General features: G+C 45.2%; 1 protein-coding gene across 3 annotated transcripts in view; it reads right to left on the minus strand.

Moving 5' to 3' along the window:
- Positions 1 to 16,824, minus strand: part of RXYLT1 (ribitol xylosyltransferase 1) — a 113,347-nt gene that overhangs the window by 46,892 nt on the left and 49,631 nt on the right. The window contains exons 1-2 of one of the 3 annotated variants that reach the window (XM_063927577.1): positions 8,235 to 8,448; positions 6,256 to 6,423 (exon numbers count right to left, since the gene is read on the minus strand). The exons of 1 other annotated variant lie outside the window; for it this stretch is intronic. In XM_063927577.1, coding sequence (XP_063783647.1) covers positions 6,256 to 6,423; positions 8,235 to 8,376 — 310 coding nt within the window. In that variant the 5' untranslated portion in view covers positions 8,377 to 8,448. Of the gene's footprint in view, positions 1 to 6,255; positions 6,424 to 8,234; positions 8,449 to 16,824 lie in introns of those variants that run through there. One more of the 3 variants, XM_063927578.1, reaches the window with a different exon arrangement.

Raw genomic sequence — 16,824 nt, forward strand, 5'->3', positions numbered from 1 at the left:
GTAGAGGTCACGGGTCTTCCGTGAGCATCTCTTGAATTTCCGGGTACCAAGTCCTTCTTGGCCAATCCGGAGCCACGAGTATAGTCTTTACTCCTCTCCTTCTTATGATTCTCAGTACCTTGGGTATGAGAGGCAGAGGAGGGAACACATATACTGACTGGTACACCCACGGTGTTACCAGAGCGTCCACAGCTATTGCCTGAGGGTCCCTTGACCTGGCGCAATATCAGTCCAGTTTTTTGTTGAGGCGGGACGCCATCATGTCCACCTTTGGTTTTTCCCAACGGTTCACAATCATGTGGAAGACTTCTGGGTGAAGTCCCCACTCCCCCGGGTGAAGATCGTGTCTGCTGAGGAAGTCTGCTTCCCAGTTGTCCACTCTCGGAATGAACACTGCTGACAGTGCTATCATATGATTTTCCGCCCAGCGAAGAATCCTTGCAACTTCCGTCATTGCCCTCCTGCTTCTTGTGCCGCCCTGTCTGTTTACGTGGGCGACTGCCGTGATGTTGTCCGACTGGATCAACACCGGCTGACCCTGAAGCAGAAGCCTTGCCTGACTTAGGGCATTGTAAATGGCCCTTAGTTCCAGGATATTTATGTGAAGTGACGTTTCCATGCTTGACCACAAGCCCTGGAAATTTCTTCCCTGTGTGACTGCTCCCCAGCCTCTCAGGCTGGCATCCGTGGTCACCAGGACCCAATCCTGAATGCCGAATCTGCGGCCCTCTAGGAGATGAGCACTCTGTAACCACCACAGGAGAGACACCCTTGTCCTTGGAGACAGGGTTATCCGCTGATGCATTTGAAGATGCGATCCGGACCATTTGTCCAGCAGATCCCACTGAAAAGTTCTTGCGTGGAATCTGCCGAATGGAATCGCTTCGTAAGAAGCCACCATCTTTCCCAGGACCCTTGTGCATTGATGCACTGACACTTGGCCTGGTCTTAGGAGGTTCCTGACTAGGTCGGATAACTCCCTGGCTTTCTCCTCCGGGAGAAACACCTTTTTCTGTACTGTGTCCAGAATCATCCCTAGGAACAGCAGACGTGTCGTCGGAATCAGCTGCGATTTTGGAATATTTAGAATCCATCCGTGCTGTCGTAGTACTACTTGAGATAGTGCTACTCCGACCTCTAACTGTTCTCTGGACCTTGCCCTTATCAGGAGATCGTCCAAGTAAGGGATAATTAAGACGCCTTTTCTTCGAAGAAGAATCATCATTTCGGCCATTACCTTGGTAAAGACCCGGGGTGCCGTGGACAATCCAAACGGCAGCGTCTGAAACTGATAGTGACAGTTCTGTACCACAAACCTGAGGTACCCTTGGTGAGAAGGGCAAATTGGGACATGGAGGTAAGCATCCTTGATGTCCAGAGACACCATATAGTCCCCTTCTTCCAGGTTCGCTATCACTGCTCTGAGTGACTCCATCTTGAACTTGAACCTTTTTATGTAAGTGTTCAAGGATTTCAGATTTAAAATGGGTCTCACAGAGCCGTCCGGCTTCGGTACCACAAACAGCGTGGAATAATACCCCTTTCCCTGTTGTAGGAGGGGTACCTTGATTATCACCTGCTGGGAATACAGCTTGTGAATGGCTTCCAATACCGCCTCCCTGTCGGGGGGAGACGTTGGTAAAGCAGACTTCAGGAACCGGCGAGGGGGAGACGTCTCGAATTCCAATTTGTACCCCTGAGATACTACCTGCAGGATCCAGGGGTCCACTTGCGAGTGAGCCCACTGCGCGCTGAAATTCTTGAGACGGGCCCCCACCGTGCCTGAGTCCGCTTGTAAGGCCCCAGCGTCATGCTGAGGACTTGGCAGAAGCGGGGGAGGGCTTCTGTTCGTGGGAAGAGGCTGTCTGCTGCAGTCTTTTTCCCCTTCCTCTGCCCCGGGGCAGATATGAGTGGCCTTTTGCCCGCTTGCCCTTATGGGGACGAAAGGACTGAGCCTGAAAAGACGGTGTCTTTTTCTGCTGAGAGGTGACCTGGGGTAAAAAGGTGGATTTCCCAGCCGTTGCCGTGGCCACCAGGTCCGATAGACCGACCCCAAATAACTCCTCCCCTTTATACGGCAATACTTCCATATGCCGTTTGGAATCCGCATCACCTGACCACTGTCGCGTCCATAACCCTCTTTACTGGCAGAAATGGACATCGCACTTACTCTTGATGCCAGAGTGCAAATATCCCTCTGTGCATCTCGCATATATAGAAATGCATCCTTCAAATGCTCTATAGTCAATAATATATTGTCCCTGTCCAGGGTATCAATATTTTCAGTCAGGGAATCCGACCAAGCCACCCCAGCACTGCACATCCAGGCTGAGGCGATTGCTGGTCGCAGTATAATACCAGTATGTGTGTATATACTTTTTAGGATATTTTCCAGCTTCCTATCAGCTGGTTCCTTGAGGGCGGCCGTATCAGGAGACGGTAACGCCACTTGTTTTGATAAGCGTGTGAGCGCCTTATCTACCCTAGGGGGTGTTTCCCAACGTGCCCTAACCTCTGGCGGGAAAGGGTATAATGCCAATAATTTTTTAGAAATTAGCAGTTTTTTATCGGGGGAAACCCACGCTTCATCACACACCTCATTTAATTCATCTGATTCAGGAAAAACTACGGGTAGTTTTTTCACACCCCACATAATACCCTTTTTTGTGGTACTTGTAGTATCAGAAATGTTCAAAACCTCCTTCATTGCCGTGATCATGTAACGTGTGGCCCTACTGGAAAATACGTTTGTTTCCTCACCGTCGACACTGGAGTCAGTGTCCGTGTCTGTATCGACCTGAGGTAACGGGCGTTTTAGAGCCCCTGACGGTGTTTGAGACGCCTGTACAGGTATTAACTGATTTGCCGGCTGTCTCATGTCGTCAGTCTTTTGTAAAGTGCTGACACTATCACGTAATTTTTTCCATAAGACCATCCAGTCTGGTGTCGACTCCCTAGGGGGTGACATCACTAACACAGGCAATTTGCTCCGCCTCCACACCATTTTCCTCCTCATACATGTCGACACAACGTACCGACACACAGCACACACACAGGGAATGCTCTGACAGAGGACAGGACCCCACTAGCCCTTTGGGGAGACAGAGGGAGAGTTTGCCAGCACACACCAGAGCGCTATATATATATAGGGATAACCTTATATAAGTGTTTTTCCCTGATATAGCTGCTGTATATATTTATCTGCCAAATTAGTGCCCCCCCTCTCTTGTTTTACCCTGTTTCTGTAGTTCAGGACTGCAGGGGAGAGTCAGGGAGCCTTCCTCCAACGGAGCTATGAGGAAAAAATGGCGCCAGTGTGCTGAGGAGATAGGCCGCCGAGAAGGGGGCGGAGCCTTTCTCCCGCTTTTTTATGGAAAAATTGGCAGGGGTTAAATGCATCCATATAGCCCAGGAGCTATAGGTGATGTATTTTTTGCCAAAAAAGGTGTTTTTATTGCGTCTCAGGGCGCCCCCCCCAGCGCCCTGCACCCTCAGTGACCGGAGTGTGAAGTGTGCTGAGAGCAATGGCGCACAGCTGCGGTGCTGTGCGCTACCTTATTGAAGAGAGGACGTCTTCTGCCGCCGATTTTCCGGACCTCTTCAGTCTTCTGGCTCTGTAAGGGGGCCGGCGGCGCGGCTCTGGGACCCATCCATGGCTGGGCCTGTGATCGTCCCTCTGGAGCTAATGTCCAGTAGCCTAAGAAGCCCAATCCACTCTGCACGCAGGTGAGTTCGCTTCTTCTCCCCTTAGTCCCTCGGTGCAGTGAGCCTGTTGCCAGCAGGTCTCACTGAAAATAAAAAACCTACTTTAAACTTTTACTCTAAGCAGCTCAGGAGAGCCCCTTAGTATGCACCCTTCTCGTTCGGGCACAAAAATCTAACTGAGGCTTGGAGGAGGGTCATAGGGGGAGGAGCCAGTGCACACCAGGTAGTCCTAAAGCTTTTACTTTTGTGCCCAGTCTCCTGCGGAGCCGCTATTCCCCATGGTCCTTTCGGAGTCCCCAGCATCCACTAGGACGTTAGAGAAATACACCTTTTGTGCCTAAATTTATGTGCCCCCCCTCTCTTTTTACCCTTCTAGTGCCAGGAGACTGCAGGGGAGAGCCTGGGGAGCGTCCTTCCAGCGGAGCTGTGAAGAAAAAATGGCGCTGGTGTGCTGAGGAAGAAGGCCCCGCCCCCTCAGCGGCGGGCTTCTGTCCCGCAGTCTGTGACTGAAAAATGGCGGGGGAGTTTACACATATGCAGTACCTGACTGTATTATGTGTAAATTATGCCAAAGGTACTCTAATTGCCCCCCCCCAGCGCCCTGCACCCGACAGTGACCGGAGTGTGTGGTGTGCAGTGGGAGCAATGGCGCACAGCTGCGGTGCTGTGCACTACCTTCAATGAAGACAGGAGTCTTCAGCCACCGATTTCACCTTCTTCCAGCTTCTGACCTTCTGGCTCTGCGAGGGGGACGGCGTCGCGGCTCCGGGAACAGACGATCGAGGACAGCTGCCTGTGTTCGAACCCTCTGGAGCTAATGGTGTCCAGTAGCCTAAGAAGCGCAACCTAGCTGTGAACAGGTACGTTTGCTTCTCTCCCCTCGGTCCCACGTAGCAGTGAGTCTGTTGCCAGCAGAAGCTCACTGAAAATAAAAAACCTAACAAATACTTTCTTTCTAGCAAGCTCAGGAGAGCCCACTAGGAGCACCCAGCTCTGGCCGGGCACAGATTCTAACTGGGGTCTGGAGGAGGGGCATAGAGGGAGGAGCCAGTGCACACCAGATAGTACCTAATCTTTCTTTTAGAGTGCCCAGTCTCCTGCGGAGCCCGTCTGTTCCCCATGGTCCTTACGGAGTCCCCAGCATCCACTAGGACGTCAGAGAAAATGTATTAGTGGTAATGTGTGTGCGCGCGCCAAAAAAATGGGTGCGAGATACACACATGGGGGCCAGATACAAATATGCCCTCAGTAGTGCAGTGCCAGATACAAATATGCCACCAGATGTGCAGTGGCAGATACAGATATGCCCCCAATAGTGCCAGATACACATATGCCCCCACAGTGCCAGATACACATATGCCCCCACAGTGCCAAATAACACAAGGATGCGGTAGGGGCCGCGAGTTTGACAACCCTGCCCTAAACTCTCTCAGTGGTTTAAATACATTGATCTTTATAAGACCATGACAGATCTATCATGCTATGTACCGGATAAAATCATGTCTGCTCCTCTCGTTCCCTTCCCAACAGTTCTTCCCTACCTAGATGTCTTTTTTTTCCCCATGCACAAAGTTATACTTCCCATTTTCCTCTCCCTTGTGTTGCGGTGCTTTTGTGACTATGCTTGCTATTTTAGGTTATTTGTGGTGTAGTAGTATGGCAGATACAGCATCTGACATATTATTCTGCCATCCGTTAAGCCATAAATGTTCTTTGGCTCGCATCGCTGTTGTCTGTGGTTACTGTATTATTCTGGTTATTCTAAAAGGTCACTACATTTCAATAATAACAGATTGTATAAAAAAAAAAAAAAAAAATGTAGGTAAATGCAATGCAACGTATATATGATTTTGGGGTATATGTAATAGCCTGCAAGTTGCAGGTAGCCGCATGATTATCTTTAAAAAGGCAAACCCAACATTGTTTTTAGAAGATTCAATAAAGGTTATATTTAAGATTTATGCTGCTAAATTTGCGTTTCCCATTTGAAAGGTTTTCTTCCTTCTCCTTATACCATATATTGTGCAAAACTGGTACTTTCAACCAATCTACGCAATCATCATATATATTGTGTATGCCATCGTACAGTATGTGTGTCATCGTATAATGTGTGTGCCCAATCTGTCGTTCACTGCCAGCGTTCATAGAATTGTCCCATTGGATGTGTCCCAACGGGCAATTCCACAGCTGGCGAGGTATTACATGCAGAATGTAATTATACTGTACACTTCGCCATTTTACAGCAGATTGTTTAGTATGTTCAGCAGCTGTGATATATCATAACCTTGCATCGACCACCCAGAATGCTTGTACCCAGCTTAACACACCTTCACCCATGGTTGGTAATTTAAAACAATATTCTTGTTGGCAGGCATATATAAGAAATAAAGCGTAATTCTGCTATAACTAGGACATGGCCTTTCTCCATAGCCAGACCCAATTCCAGAATTAATCCTCTTCTACCAAGTATAGGCTACAGCCTCATACACACAAGCTAAGAATTGGAGAGGGAGAACTAAAGCTTTTCTTATTAATATGGACATCACTTACCAATAGCAGCCTTGCCCCATATCTGCACTCGGAGTTCTGCTTCTTGTTGAGACTTACGATTTAATAAGCTTTTCCAGTTATTTTCTGTTTTATGCAAACGTAAAACTTTGTGGTTCTTTTCCTCTTCATCCCAAGGATTCCATAGCTCATTTCCCAAGTTACGGGATACTTACAAGAAAAAGAAATTTCCATTCACATAAGGGAATAGAATAATAAAATAATAACTACCATTAAAACACACAGTGGCAAGACACAACTATTATCGCTATAAAGAGAACTCAATAGGCTTGCCCATTATGGCACACACCAACAATAATGCATACTAAGTGGTAACTGCTATGGCTACAGGTTTCTTAAGTATCCCTTACAAATCGGTATATTTGCCTTGTTTCTCTGGATACGTTTATATATAGGGAGAACTAGGGTTAGCTGCTTTATTTATTTACTGGGGTTTTTTTTTTTTTTTTTTAATTATGCTGTGACCACAGGCAGGATGCCGTGACTCCTTAAAAAAAAAAAAAAAAGCATATTATACTAAAATGCCAGAGACTACTGCGCAGAGCAAAGGAGGGGCCCACCCGGAGGTGCACACGGGCCCCCTCCTCTGTTGAAACGCCCCTGGTTAGAAAACATTAAAACATTGTTGATCAAGGTTTCTAATACATAGCAATGTTTCACAGTATTACTATAATAAGCAGAATTATTATTATTATTTTTTTCTTTCATTTTATAGATTAATGCATTAAAAAAGTTTTTTTTTTAAAAACATACAAAAATAAATGTATTTATTTCTTCATGTTTTTTTACCCAACCCTGCGGAGAGGACAAGCAAACAGATGAATATGTTGGAAGTCTCCCACTATGGCACTCACTCTTTACCCACATTACCTTAACCAGGACACTCCCAATTTGAGCAGTGATGTTTTTTTTTGTTGGGGCTCCCACCTAATCCAATTATGCATCCTTGTATTGTTCATCTTGCACATTATGTACTATTATTCTGTAATTACCATATTACATCTTATATGTTTCATTTTTTTAAGTTATGTTTATTGAAACTTGTGCATTTTGCCATTGCTTGTTATGTACTATGCTCTATTTCCTCACAGTACAATACTGCAGAATTTTGTGGCACCATATTAAGTAACTGCATTCACATGTGGTACTGTATTACTGTACAAGAGTAATGGGTCTCACACAACTACAACAGTGGTTCACAAACTTTTGAGTCATGGTGCCCTAAAGTATCAGAATATTTTTCACGGGACCCCTGGGCCAAAAGTTTCTTATTGAGAAATTCAGATAAAAATATTAAAGTAAGTAAATTGTGTTTATGTCATCCTAAGGCTCAGTTATGTGGTGAGGGACAGGCTTCACTTCTGTTTGTCCACATATTGTATGACTGGCAGCCCCCAGCACTGTTTTTTGTCTATTAGTGACTGTAAATAATTTGAGTTGGTCTTGGACCACCAACCCAGGGCACCCTGCAAGTGCCCTGAGGCACCCCAGGGTGCCACGACACACAGTTTGAGAACCACTGACATACAATCAGATTGAGAACCACTGATGTACACTCAATTGGGGAAATTCTACCTTTTGAAGATAATTGGATTGGGGAATTGGCCTGCAGATGACTTGCGAGCTATACATCCACGGGCCAATTCCAAGTTAACCGGGAGCAGATGAGGGGATCCCAATGATCTGCTTTTTGTAGGGTCAACAGCAAAAACCTGCATGTTAAAAATTAGGATAATTTAGGGTCTGAAACAGCGATTCAAGGATTTACATTTTGGATTTTGATGATAACCCGACCTCATTTGCAAAACAGGGAATTGCCCCAGTACATGCCAGATGTATGGGCCCCCTATGGCCTGCATTACATAAAACTGCTTCCCAGTGCTCCCTCTGCACACACAGCATGGTTGGTTCTCTACCCACACAGCATGCCTATACCTCCAGGCTATGAATGATGGACATACCTCCCTCCTTCCTGCTCACCACCTTGTGCTGCACCCGGGACACCTGTGAGGACTTAAAGAAGACGTGATACGCTGCGTAGCATGAGAAGGCGCAGTACAGGGAGACTAGGGCATAGCAAAGTCTCTTGCGGGTGATTCTCATCCTGATGCCTCATTTCCTCCCATGTCCCCCTCCTCCTGTACCCGCAGCTGTCGCCCCCTGCTTCCACTGCACGCTCTGCAGCCCCCCCCCCCCTCCTCCTCCTCCTCCTTCTTCTCTGCCACTCATGTAACCGGCGATGTGATTGGACAGTTCGGCAGCTGCCGATTGGTACATAGGCGGATTGGTACACACAGCTCGCAGCACTTCCTGTATGTGTATCGGTGTTTTGTAGCGATCATGTGCTGCAGTAGTGATGTTCCACTGGATAGTGCTGCTTTCCTCATGGGGTGTGTGCCGGCAGCTGTATTAGTTCTGAGCATATGCATTCACTGCACTATCACACTCAGAGGGGGAGATGTACTAAGCCTTGGAGAAAGTAGAGAGAGATAAAGTACACGCTAATCAGCTCCTAACTGACATGTTACAGGCTGTGCTTGAAAAATGACAGTTATGAGCTGATTGGTTGTTACTTTTTCTCTCTCCACGGCTTAGTACATTTGCCTCACTCATTTAAGAAAATAGGTTTCGGTACAGATACCTTGTGAAAAGTAATATTTAGGCAGGTTTATGGCGACCTAGCTGTGCTTAAGCGACAAGAATGCAGTTGGTCACTGACAGGCAGCTGATAGCTGTCACCTGTGCACAGTGCTTCCAAGGCTGTCAAGACAATGGACTGCTCCCAGTCCTCCACATATCTATTTGTGTGCCTGACACATAAATCATTTGCTCCAGGTTTTTACATTTAAAAAAATAAGATTTTAAACCTACCGTTAAATCTCTTTCTCGTAGTCCGTAGAGGATGCTGGGGACTCCGTAAGGACCATGGGGAATAGACGGGCTCCACAGGAGACGTGCACTAAAAATAACTTTAGGTATGGGTGTGCACTGGCTCCTCCCTCTATGCCCCTCCTCCAGACCTCAGTTAGAGAAACTGTGCCCAGAGGAGACGGACAGTACGAGGAAAGGATTTTGTAAATCCAAGGGCAAGATTCATACCAGCCACATCATTCACACCGTAAAACATGGGAGATACGAACCAGTCAACAGTATGAAACAAAACCAGTATCCGTCCAAAACTGATCCAACTAAAAAATATAACCCTTAGGTAAGCAACAACTATATACAAGTCTTGCAGGATGTTGTCCGCACTGGGACGGGCACCCAGCATCCTCTACGGACTACGAGAAAAAGATTTACCGGTAGGTTTAAAATCTTATTTTCTCTTACGTCCTAGAGGATGCTGGGGACTCCGTAAGGACCATGGGGATTATACCAAAGCTCCCAAACGGGCGGGAGCGTGCGGATGACTCTGCAGCACCGAATGAGCAAACATTAGGTCCTCATCGGCCAGGGTATCAAACTTGTAGAATTTTGCAAAAGTGTTTGAACCCGACCAAGTTGCTGCTCGGCAAAGTTGTAACGCCGAGACGCCCCGGGCAGCCGCCCAAGAAGAGCCCACCTTCCTAGTGGAATGGGCCTTAACCGAATTCGGTAACGGCAATCCAGCCGTAGAATGAGCCTGCTGAATCGTGTTACAGATCCACCGAGCAATAGTCTGCTTAGACGCAGGAGCGCCAACCTTGTTGGCTGCATACAGGATAAACAGAGCCTCTGTTTTCCTAACCCGAGCCGTTCTGGCCACATAAATTTTCAATGCCCTGACCACATCCAGGGACTCTGAATCCTCCAGGTCACTTGTAGCCACAGGCACCACAATAGGTTGGTTCATATAAAAAAAAGAAACCACCTTAGGCAAAAATTGAGGACGAGTCCGCAACTCAGCTCTATCCACATGGAAAATCAGATAAGGGCTTTTGTGAGACAAGGCCGCCAACTCCGACACTTGCCGCGTCGAAGCCAAGGCCAACAACATGACCACTTTCCAAGTGAGATACTTCAACTCAACTGTTTGAAGCGGTTCAAACCAGTGAGACTTAAGAAACCGTAACACCACGTTAAGGTCCCATGGTGCCACCGGAGGCACAAAAGGGGGCTGGATATGCAGCACCCCCTTCACGAAAGTCTGGACTTCCGGAAGAGAAGCCAATTCATTTTGAAAGAAAATGGATAGGGCCGAAATCTGAACCTTAATGGAGCCTAACTTTAGGCCCAAATTCACTCCAGTTTGCAGGAAGTGGAGAAAACGGCCCAGATGGAATTCTTCCGGAGGAGCAGTCTTGGCTTCACACCAAGACACATACTTCTTCCAGATACGTTGATAATGTTTCGATGTCACCTCCTTCCTAGCCTTAATCAGAGTAGGAATGACCTCCTCCGGAATGCCCTTCTCTGCTAGGATCCTGCGTTCAACTGCCATGCTGTCAAACGCAGTCGCGGTAAGTCCTGGAACAAACAGGGCCCTTATTGTAACAGGTCTTCCCTGAGAGGAAGAGGCCACGGATCTTCTGTGAGCATTTCCTGCAGATCCGGATACCAGGCCCTTCGAGGCCAATCTGGAACAATGAGAATTGCCTGAACCCCTCTTCGTCTTATGATTCTCAGTATTTTTGGGAGGAAGAGGAGGGAACACATAGACCGACTGAAACACCCACGGTGTCACCAGTGCGTCCACTGCGACCGCCTGAGGTTCCCTTGACCTGGCGCAATATCTCTGAAGTTTCTTGTTGAGACGTGAAGCCATCATGTCTATTTGAGGCAGTCCCCACTGTCGAAGTCAAAAAAATATTACATAAAGAGAACATACAAACTACACACATTATGAGTCGCTATACTTGCAAATACGCGCAGCGAGCACAGCCATATATGGTAACACATGCATTTACACGGACATGCCACAGAGATGGATTCGACACTTACTTCATACAGTACATAATTATAATAATATCAAGCGCCAGACATCATGATGATTTAAAATGTTATATATTGAAGTAATGTCATGTATGTGTATTATTTGAATGAAACCAGATAGACCGGTCATGTTTACTATTGAAGCAACCAGATTGATGTGTAGATTCATTTGATGCTTGTTGTGAAGTTGTGGGACATTGCAGCGGATAATTATGATTAAATGTATAAAAGCTAAAATCACTTTTATTAGAACAATAGATATTCCAAACAGGTGGTGGACAGGAAACTCAGTCCAGCCCCTTTGGACGTCCCCAAGGCTGAACCTGTTCAGCATATACAAAAACTAGTGACTCATCATGAATGAGAGAGAGTCCCCTCCCCCAAACTAGATAACACATTGCTGATCACACAGGAAGGTAGTTCCTGTTTTGGTCTCAGAGTTGCTATAAGGTCTCAGAGGATGATGGACTTGCTGCCAGTTCAGTTCCTGTATTTAAACACACAGAGAGAGAGAGACATAAGATGCATTGGAGGGAATGGTAAGTGTATCGCTGGCCTGTAACTGTATGTAACTGTATGTTTTTAACTGCTTACTGTGTGAGTTGTAATCATGTAACTATAGGTATACTGTACTTTGTAATATATATATTGAATCCATATCCTTTTAATAACAAATATATATATCAATGAGCTTTGGAACTCAGATAATGTGTGGGTGTATTGTTTTCTCTTATGGGATGCAGTGTTTTGCGATGTATAGCGCACATTCATGGGATATGGTAATAAGAGGTGCAGGCGTTTACAATATATATTAGAGCGGGCATTTTAAATATTTGTGAGAAATCAATTTGGCATTCTTAGATGAGGGCTCTTACGGGATATCAGGGTCGTAATCATGCACTGTACATTACAAACGCGGCTGTAATTGACCGGCTCCGATGGACGCATTGCGAAGCTGATGAAAATAACATCCACGTTAATGTATTGTTGTGTTATCAGTAAGCCAATGATATGAAATTTCAAGGGACAATGCGTTTCTCATAATATTTAAGATGCTAAAATTTATTTTTATTGTTGCAAAACAAGGTTCAAATAAGTCATATTGTGTTTGATTCAGATTGGATTGTTTATCTGTTTAAGTAGGTTTAAATGTATATTTAAAAGTTGCTGCATAGCCTTGATATAGTTTTTTTTTTAACTCAGGCCTAAAATAACTTCTGGTGCTTGTATGATGTGTGATTTCTTTGTGACAAAGGAAGCCGCATGGTCTGTCCTCCATTTTGGACTAACCACATGGCCTGTCCACCATTTTGTGTAATCCTCATGGATGTGGAAGGGGGAGGAGCAGCGGCCATTTTGGGAAGGTCATTTTCTAAATGGCTGATTTTCACTGCTCAGAATAATCAGCTTTCCTTGGTCACATCAAACACCATTTATAAGTTACCAATGCATTTATTTAACCCATGCCATAGTCAATTACAAATAGTTTCAGCTGGGCCTAGTGAGAGTTAAGAGATGAATACTTGATGTAAGAATTACACACAGATATTAAAAAAAAAAAAGTTTTTTTTTTTTCTTTTACCTCTAGGATTTAGTTAAAATCTGCTTGCTAGTTTAGGATAGCCATTGAAATGTTAATTAACCTGTCCCACTACCCTCTTGAACAGGCATATGAACCTCTGTTGATATGCAAATTAGAGACTTTGAAGGAAATGCATTCATTCAGTAGGTGTGTACTGTGTGGGGGTTCTATGAGAGTCAAGTGGTATATATATTATATAAATATATATTATATATAATATTTATAATTATGTTATATTTATATCAGTGTATGTTCTGCAAGATAGCTATCCAGTCTGAATCATATCATATAAATTATTGATTATTGCTAGTCATTATAGCTCTGTGTAAAATAGGATACATTTGTTGCTATATAGTTAAAACTGAAATAACAGTATTTTAAGGAAGTAAGCGTAAAGACACAAACGCAGGTCTGCATAAAAGTTTATACAGAACAAGTTGTGTCTAGTGGGCAATATTAGTTAGTATTGCTCACATTTATAGAAGCTGTGTGATTTGTTTTATTGTGGATGCAGGGTTTTTTACACGTGTCTCGGACAAAGTAAAGGACTGCACACGCAGCGTAAGGGACACGCACGGTCGCGTGTTTGTGCAAAGCGCGTAAAAATGCGGGCGCGAAGTACAAATTATACAATAGTGTTCTTTAGTTCAAAGGTGGGATAGTAGACATTTAATACAATAGCACATAACTATCAGATTTCAAAAGCAGGTTACTCTAAATTTAGTTTAAAAACTGTATTGCCTCTGGGGTAAAGCTGCCTATCTGAATGATTTTTCTGTACAGAATTTTTTTTTCAAAGTGTATTTGAGTGAGCGAACGTAGGAGTAAGTGGATACTGAACCCAGGACCTAAGTGGTCTAAGTGGTCTGAAGTGGTAACACTGGGTTAGTAGAGGCCCGGTGGCGTAGGGTTCGCTACCTTGCGTGACTAAGTGGTCTAAGTGGTCAGAAGTGGTCTTAGTGATCCCATACACTGAAGTGGTCTGGAGTGGTCTAGGCTAGGTGGTCTACAGCAATCGTAGGGCATATAGATAACTAGTATCTATAGGTTGTGCTCAGAGCCGGCGCAACCCGCTCAGCAGAGTCTGCAAAGCAGGGAGGCGCTGGCCAAGAGAGGCGCTCTCCCTGCTCTGAGACTCCGCTGCTGTGCGCTGCTGCTGCCGGCTGCCACAGCAACAAGAGGCTCGAGACCAGTCCACCAGCACTGTCCAGCAGATCTTCCCTCCCTCCTCCTACCAGCAGAACACGCAGGGGGGGGTTTCACTCCATCGTCCGCACAGGCTGGCCACTTTCACTTTCTATTCCATGTCCTGGCTGCAGCGGCAGCCTGCTTGTGATTTATGACATGAAGCTGTTCTCCGTTCTCCCTGCGCTCCAGCCCTCCCCCTCTACAACATGCTGACATAGGTACAGTTGGAGGGTATGCTGATGCAGGGGCTTGAGTGTGGTCAGAGCAGGCCGAGTTTAACTCTTTGAAACCTGTTTTCTAATGTATTGAAGAATGCTGCTGCTGTAAGTGTGTGCTTTCTATATATTTTTTTTGTTACCAGAGCTCTATCTATCTAGGGGGTGGGGGGAAGAGAGCAATTATTATATGTATAAGTGGCACTGAAACTGTGGGCATGTGTATAAGTAGCACACACGTATATGTGTAACTGTATACGTGACACTGATACCGTGGGCATTATTATGTGTGTAAGCGGCACTGCTACCGTGGGCATTATTGTGTGTGTAAGCGGCACTGCTACCGTGGGCATTATTATGTGTGTAAGCGGCACTGCTACCGTGGGCATTATTATGTGTGTAAGCGGCACTGCTACCGTGGGCATTATTGTTTGTGTAAGCGGCACTGATACCGTGGGCATTATTGTGTGTGTAAGCGGCACGGATACTGTGAGCATTATTATGTGTAACTGTATACGTGACACTGATACCATGGGCATTATTATGTGCTATCATGGGAATTGTGTATATGGGGCACTACTGTGTAGCATAACGTGAATATGGGGCAGTATTGTGTGACGTAATATGAAATAGGGGCACTACATACTGACGATACTTTTGTGCTACTGTGTGGTGTAATTTGAATTTGGGGTACAATTGTGTGGGCACACCCCTTCCTTGTGAGACCTCACTTGCCTTCAGTGTGCGCTTTCCCTTTATTAAGTATTGGAGAGAGGGCGCAAATTTATAGTTTGCAGGGAGGCGCCAAACACCCTAGCACCGGCCCTGGTTGTGCTATTGCATCGCATGTCCGTGTGTTCTGCACAGCACAACGTGATACCATTGTGTCATATGCGCTGTGGGAGAGCATACGCAGACGTGATTGCATAGACAAAAGGGGTTTTTCTTTGACAACGTCTGGAAATCTCCCTGGTGGGCTTCACTGGAAAGGGTGAAGGATAGTTATCTAATTTCTCTGTTTTTCACCCTACAAACAATTCCAGTTGAAAGATACCGAAAAGGAATTTTTCGCTGCCTCTCTCAGGAAAATATTCCAAACAGAACTTCCACCGAAAGAAATTACGGTGTTGTAAGGTCTGATAGGAGCCCTAAGTTGGGTACATTGCCTTCGCTATCAACAGTGTATGGTAGTACTGCCCAACGTGGGCGGAGAGCGCTCGGAGAACTTTCACCGTCGCCTTATATTGAATATTTTGGTGTTTGTGGGAAAAAGGCCCACAATTATGGGAGCCAGTTGCTCAAGTAAGGCACGTTTAACCAGGGTTCAGGTTGAAGAGCCGCGGCCCAGGGGGTCAGCGAAGTTTAAAGGAAAAAGTATTATGTGTGGGAAATATGGTCCACACGCTGAAGACTTTTTGTCTGAATGGAAATGTATGACTGACAAAGATAGGGTACCATTCCCTAGGGTGGGCAGCTTTGAACCAGAGGTATTGCAGAACTTAAGGATAAGAATATGTCTGATAAAATCCCGAAAACAAAGGGTCAGACATACAAATTGTTTAAACCTGTGACAGCAAGAGGGGTTGGCGAGTTTGATCCTAAGGTATTGCAGGTGGTATGTTTAACCAAAGTCATATAAGACAAGAATGGAAATATAAGAACTGTTTGAACTTGTAGCAACAATAAATAAGTAGGAAGGAAAAAAAAAGAGAATGCTAGTACACCGCCATATGTAGATGTGGAAACGGTTACGGCCAGCGTACAAACTATAGAAAAATACTAAAAATGTGAAAAATATGACTGTAACCTATATATGTACTAATGAATGTTGAAGTTTTATTTAGGAGGAGAAGGTGACCTGATCGTTTTCAGCCATTTCTCATGCACCCAGAGGAGTATCCAACCGGTAAAAGAAGAGCAGTAGCCTGTGGGGGAAGTGGCTGAGACCAGTGGAACAGGTAAGTATGGTATCATTCGTGTACATATATAGTAAAACCAAAAAATAAATAAATAATAATAAAATAAAAAAAATCAAGAAAGTAACGTCAGAAATGGAGAAAAAACCTGTCCGCACATTAGTATTTGCCAGTAGGAAAGCAGACAGAGACAAGGTAACCCCAGGGTATTTCTTTCAGTTACCATATAAGGAGTATTCATTCCTAGTAATGCCCCTAGTAAAGATGAGCTTGGAAATGTTTGTTGGACCATGTACAGACCCTTAATACGGGATGAGAAGGATTGAATGAAATACTTTGCATGACCTAGAAGCTTGTTAAACTTTTTTTTGTTTTTGTCTCTTGCAGTAATAGAAAACTCTCCATCTGGATAAGACCACTGGTAAACACTAATTCGGCAAATGGGAGGTGGCTGTCTCTGTGCAAATGAACGGGCTCAATAAGGCAATGAGTGTCAGGGTGCAGACTTCTTTGCAAAATTGGAAAGGGGTCACAGTAGCTAATCTTAGATAGTGTGCTATTGAACATCACAAGAATAGTGCTAGGCGCAGAGAACAACAGGTGGAGAGGTTGAGGATGGTAAGTATACTGGCACATACAGGAAAGACCCATCAGTCCAAACCCCAGATCCCTAATGGTCAGTAATATGTTACACTTGTAGGAAGGAAGGGCATTTTGCCAGAGATTGTAGTAGGAGTAG

This window comes from Pseudophryne corroboree, chromosome 6 (genome assembly GCF_028390025.1).
Source record: "Pseudophryne corroboree isolate aPseCor3 chromosome 6, aPseCor3.hap2, whole genome shotgun sequence".
In the NCBI taxonomy this organism is placed as follows: Eukaryota; Metazoa; Chordata; class Amphibia; order Anura; family Myobatrachidae; genus Pseudophryne; species Pseudophryne corroboree.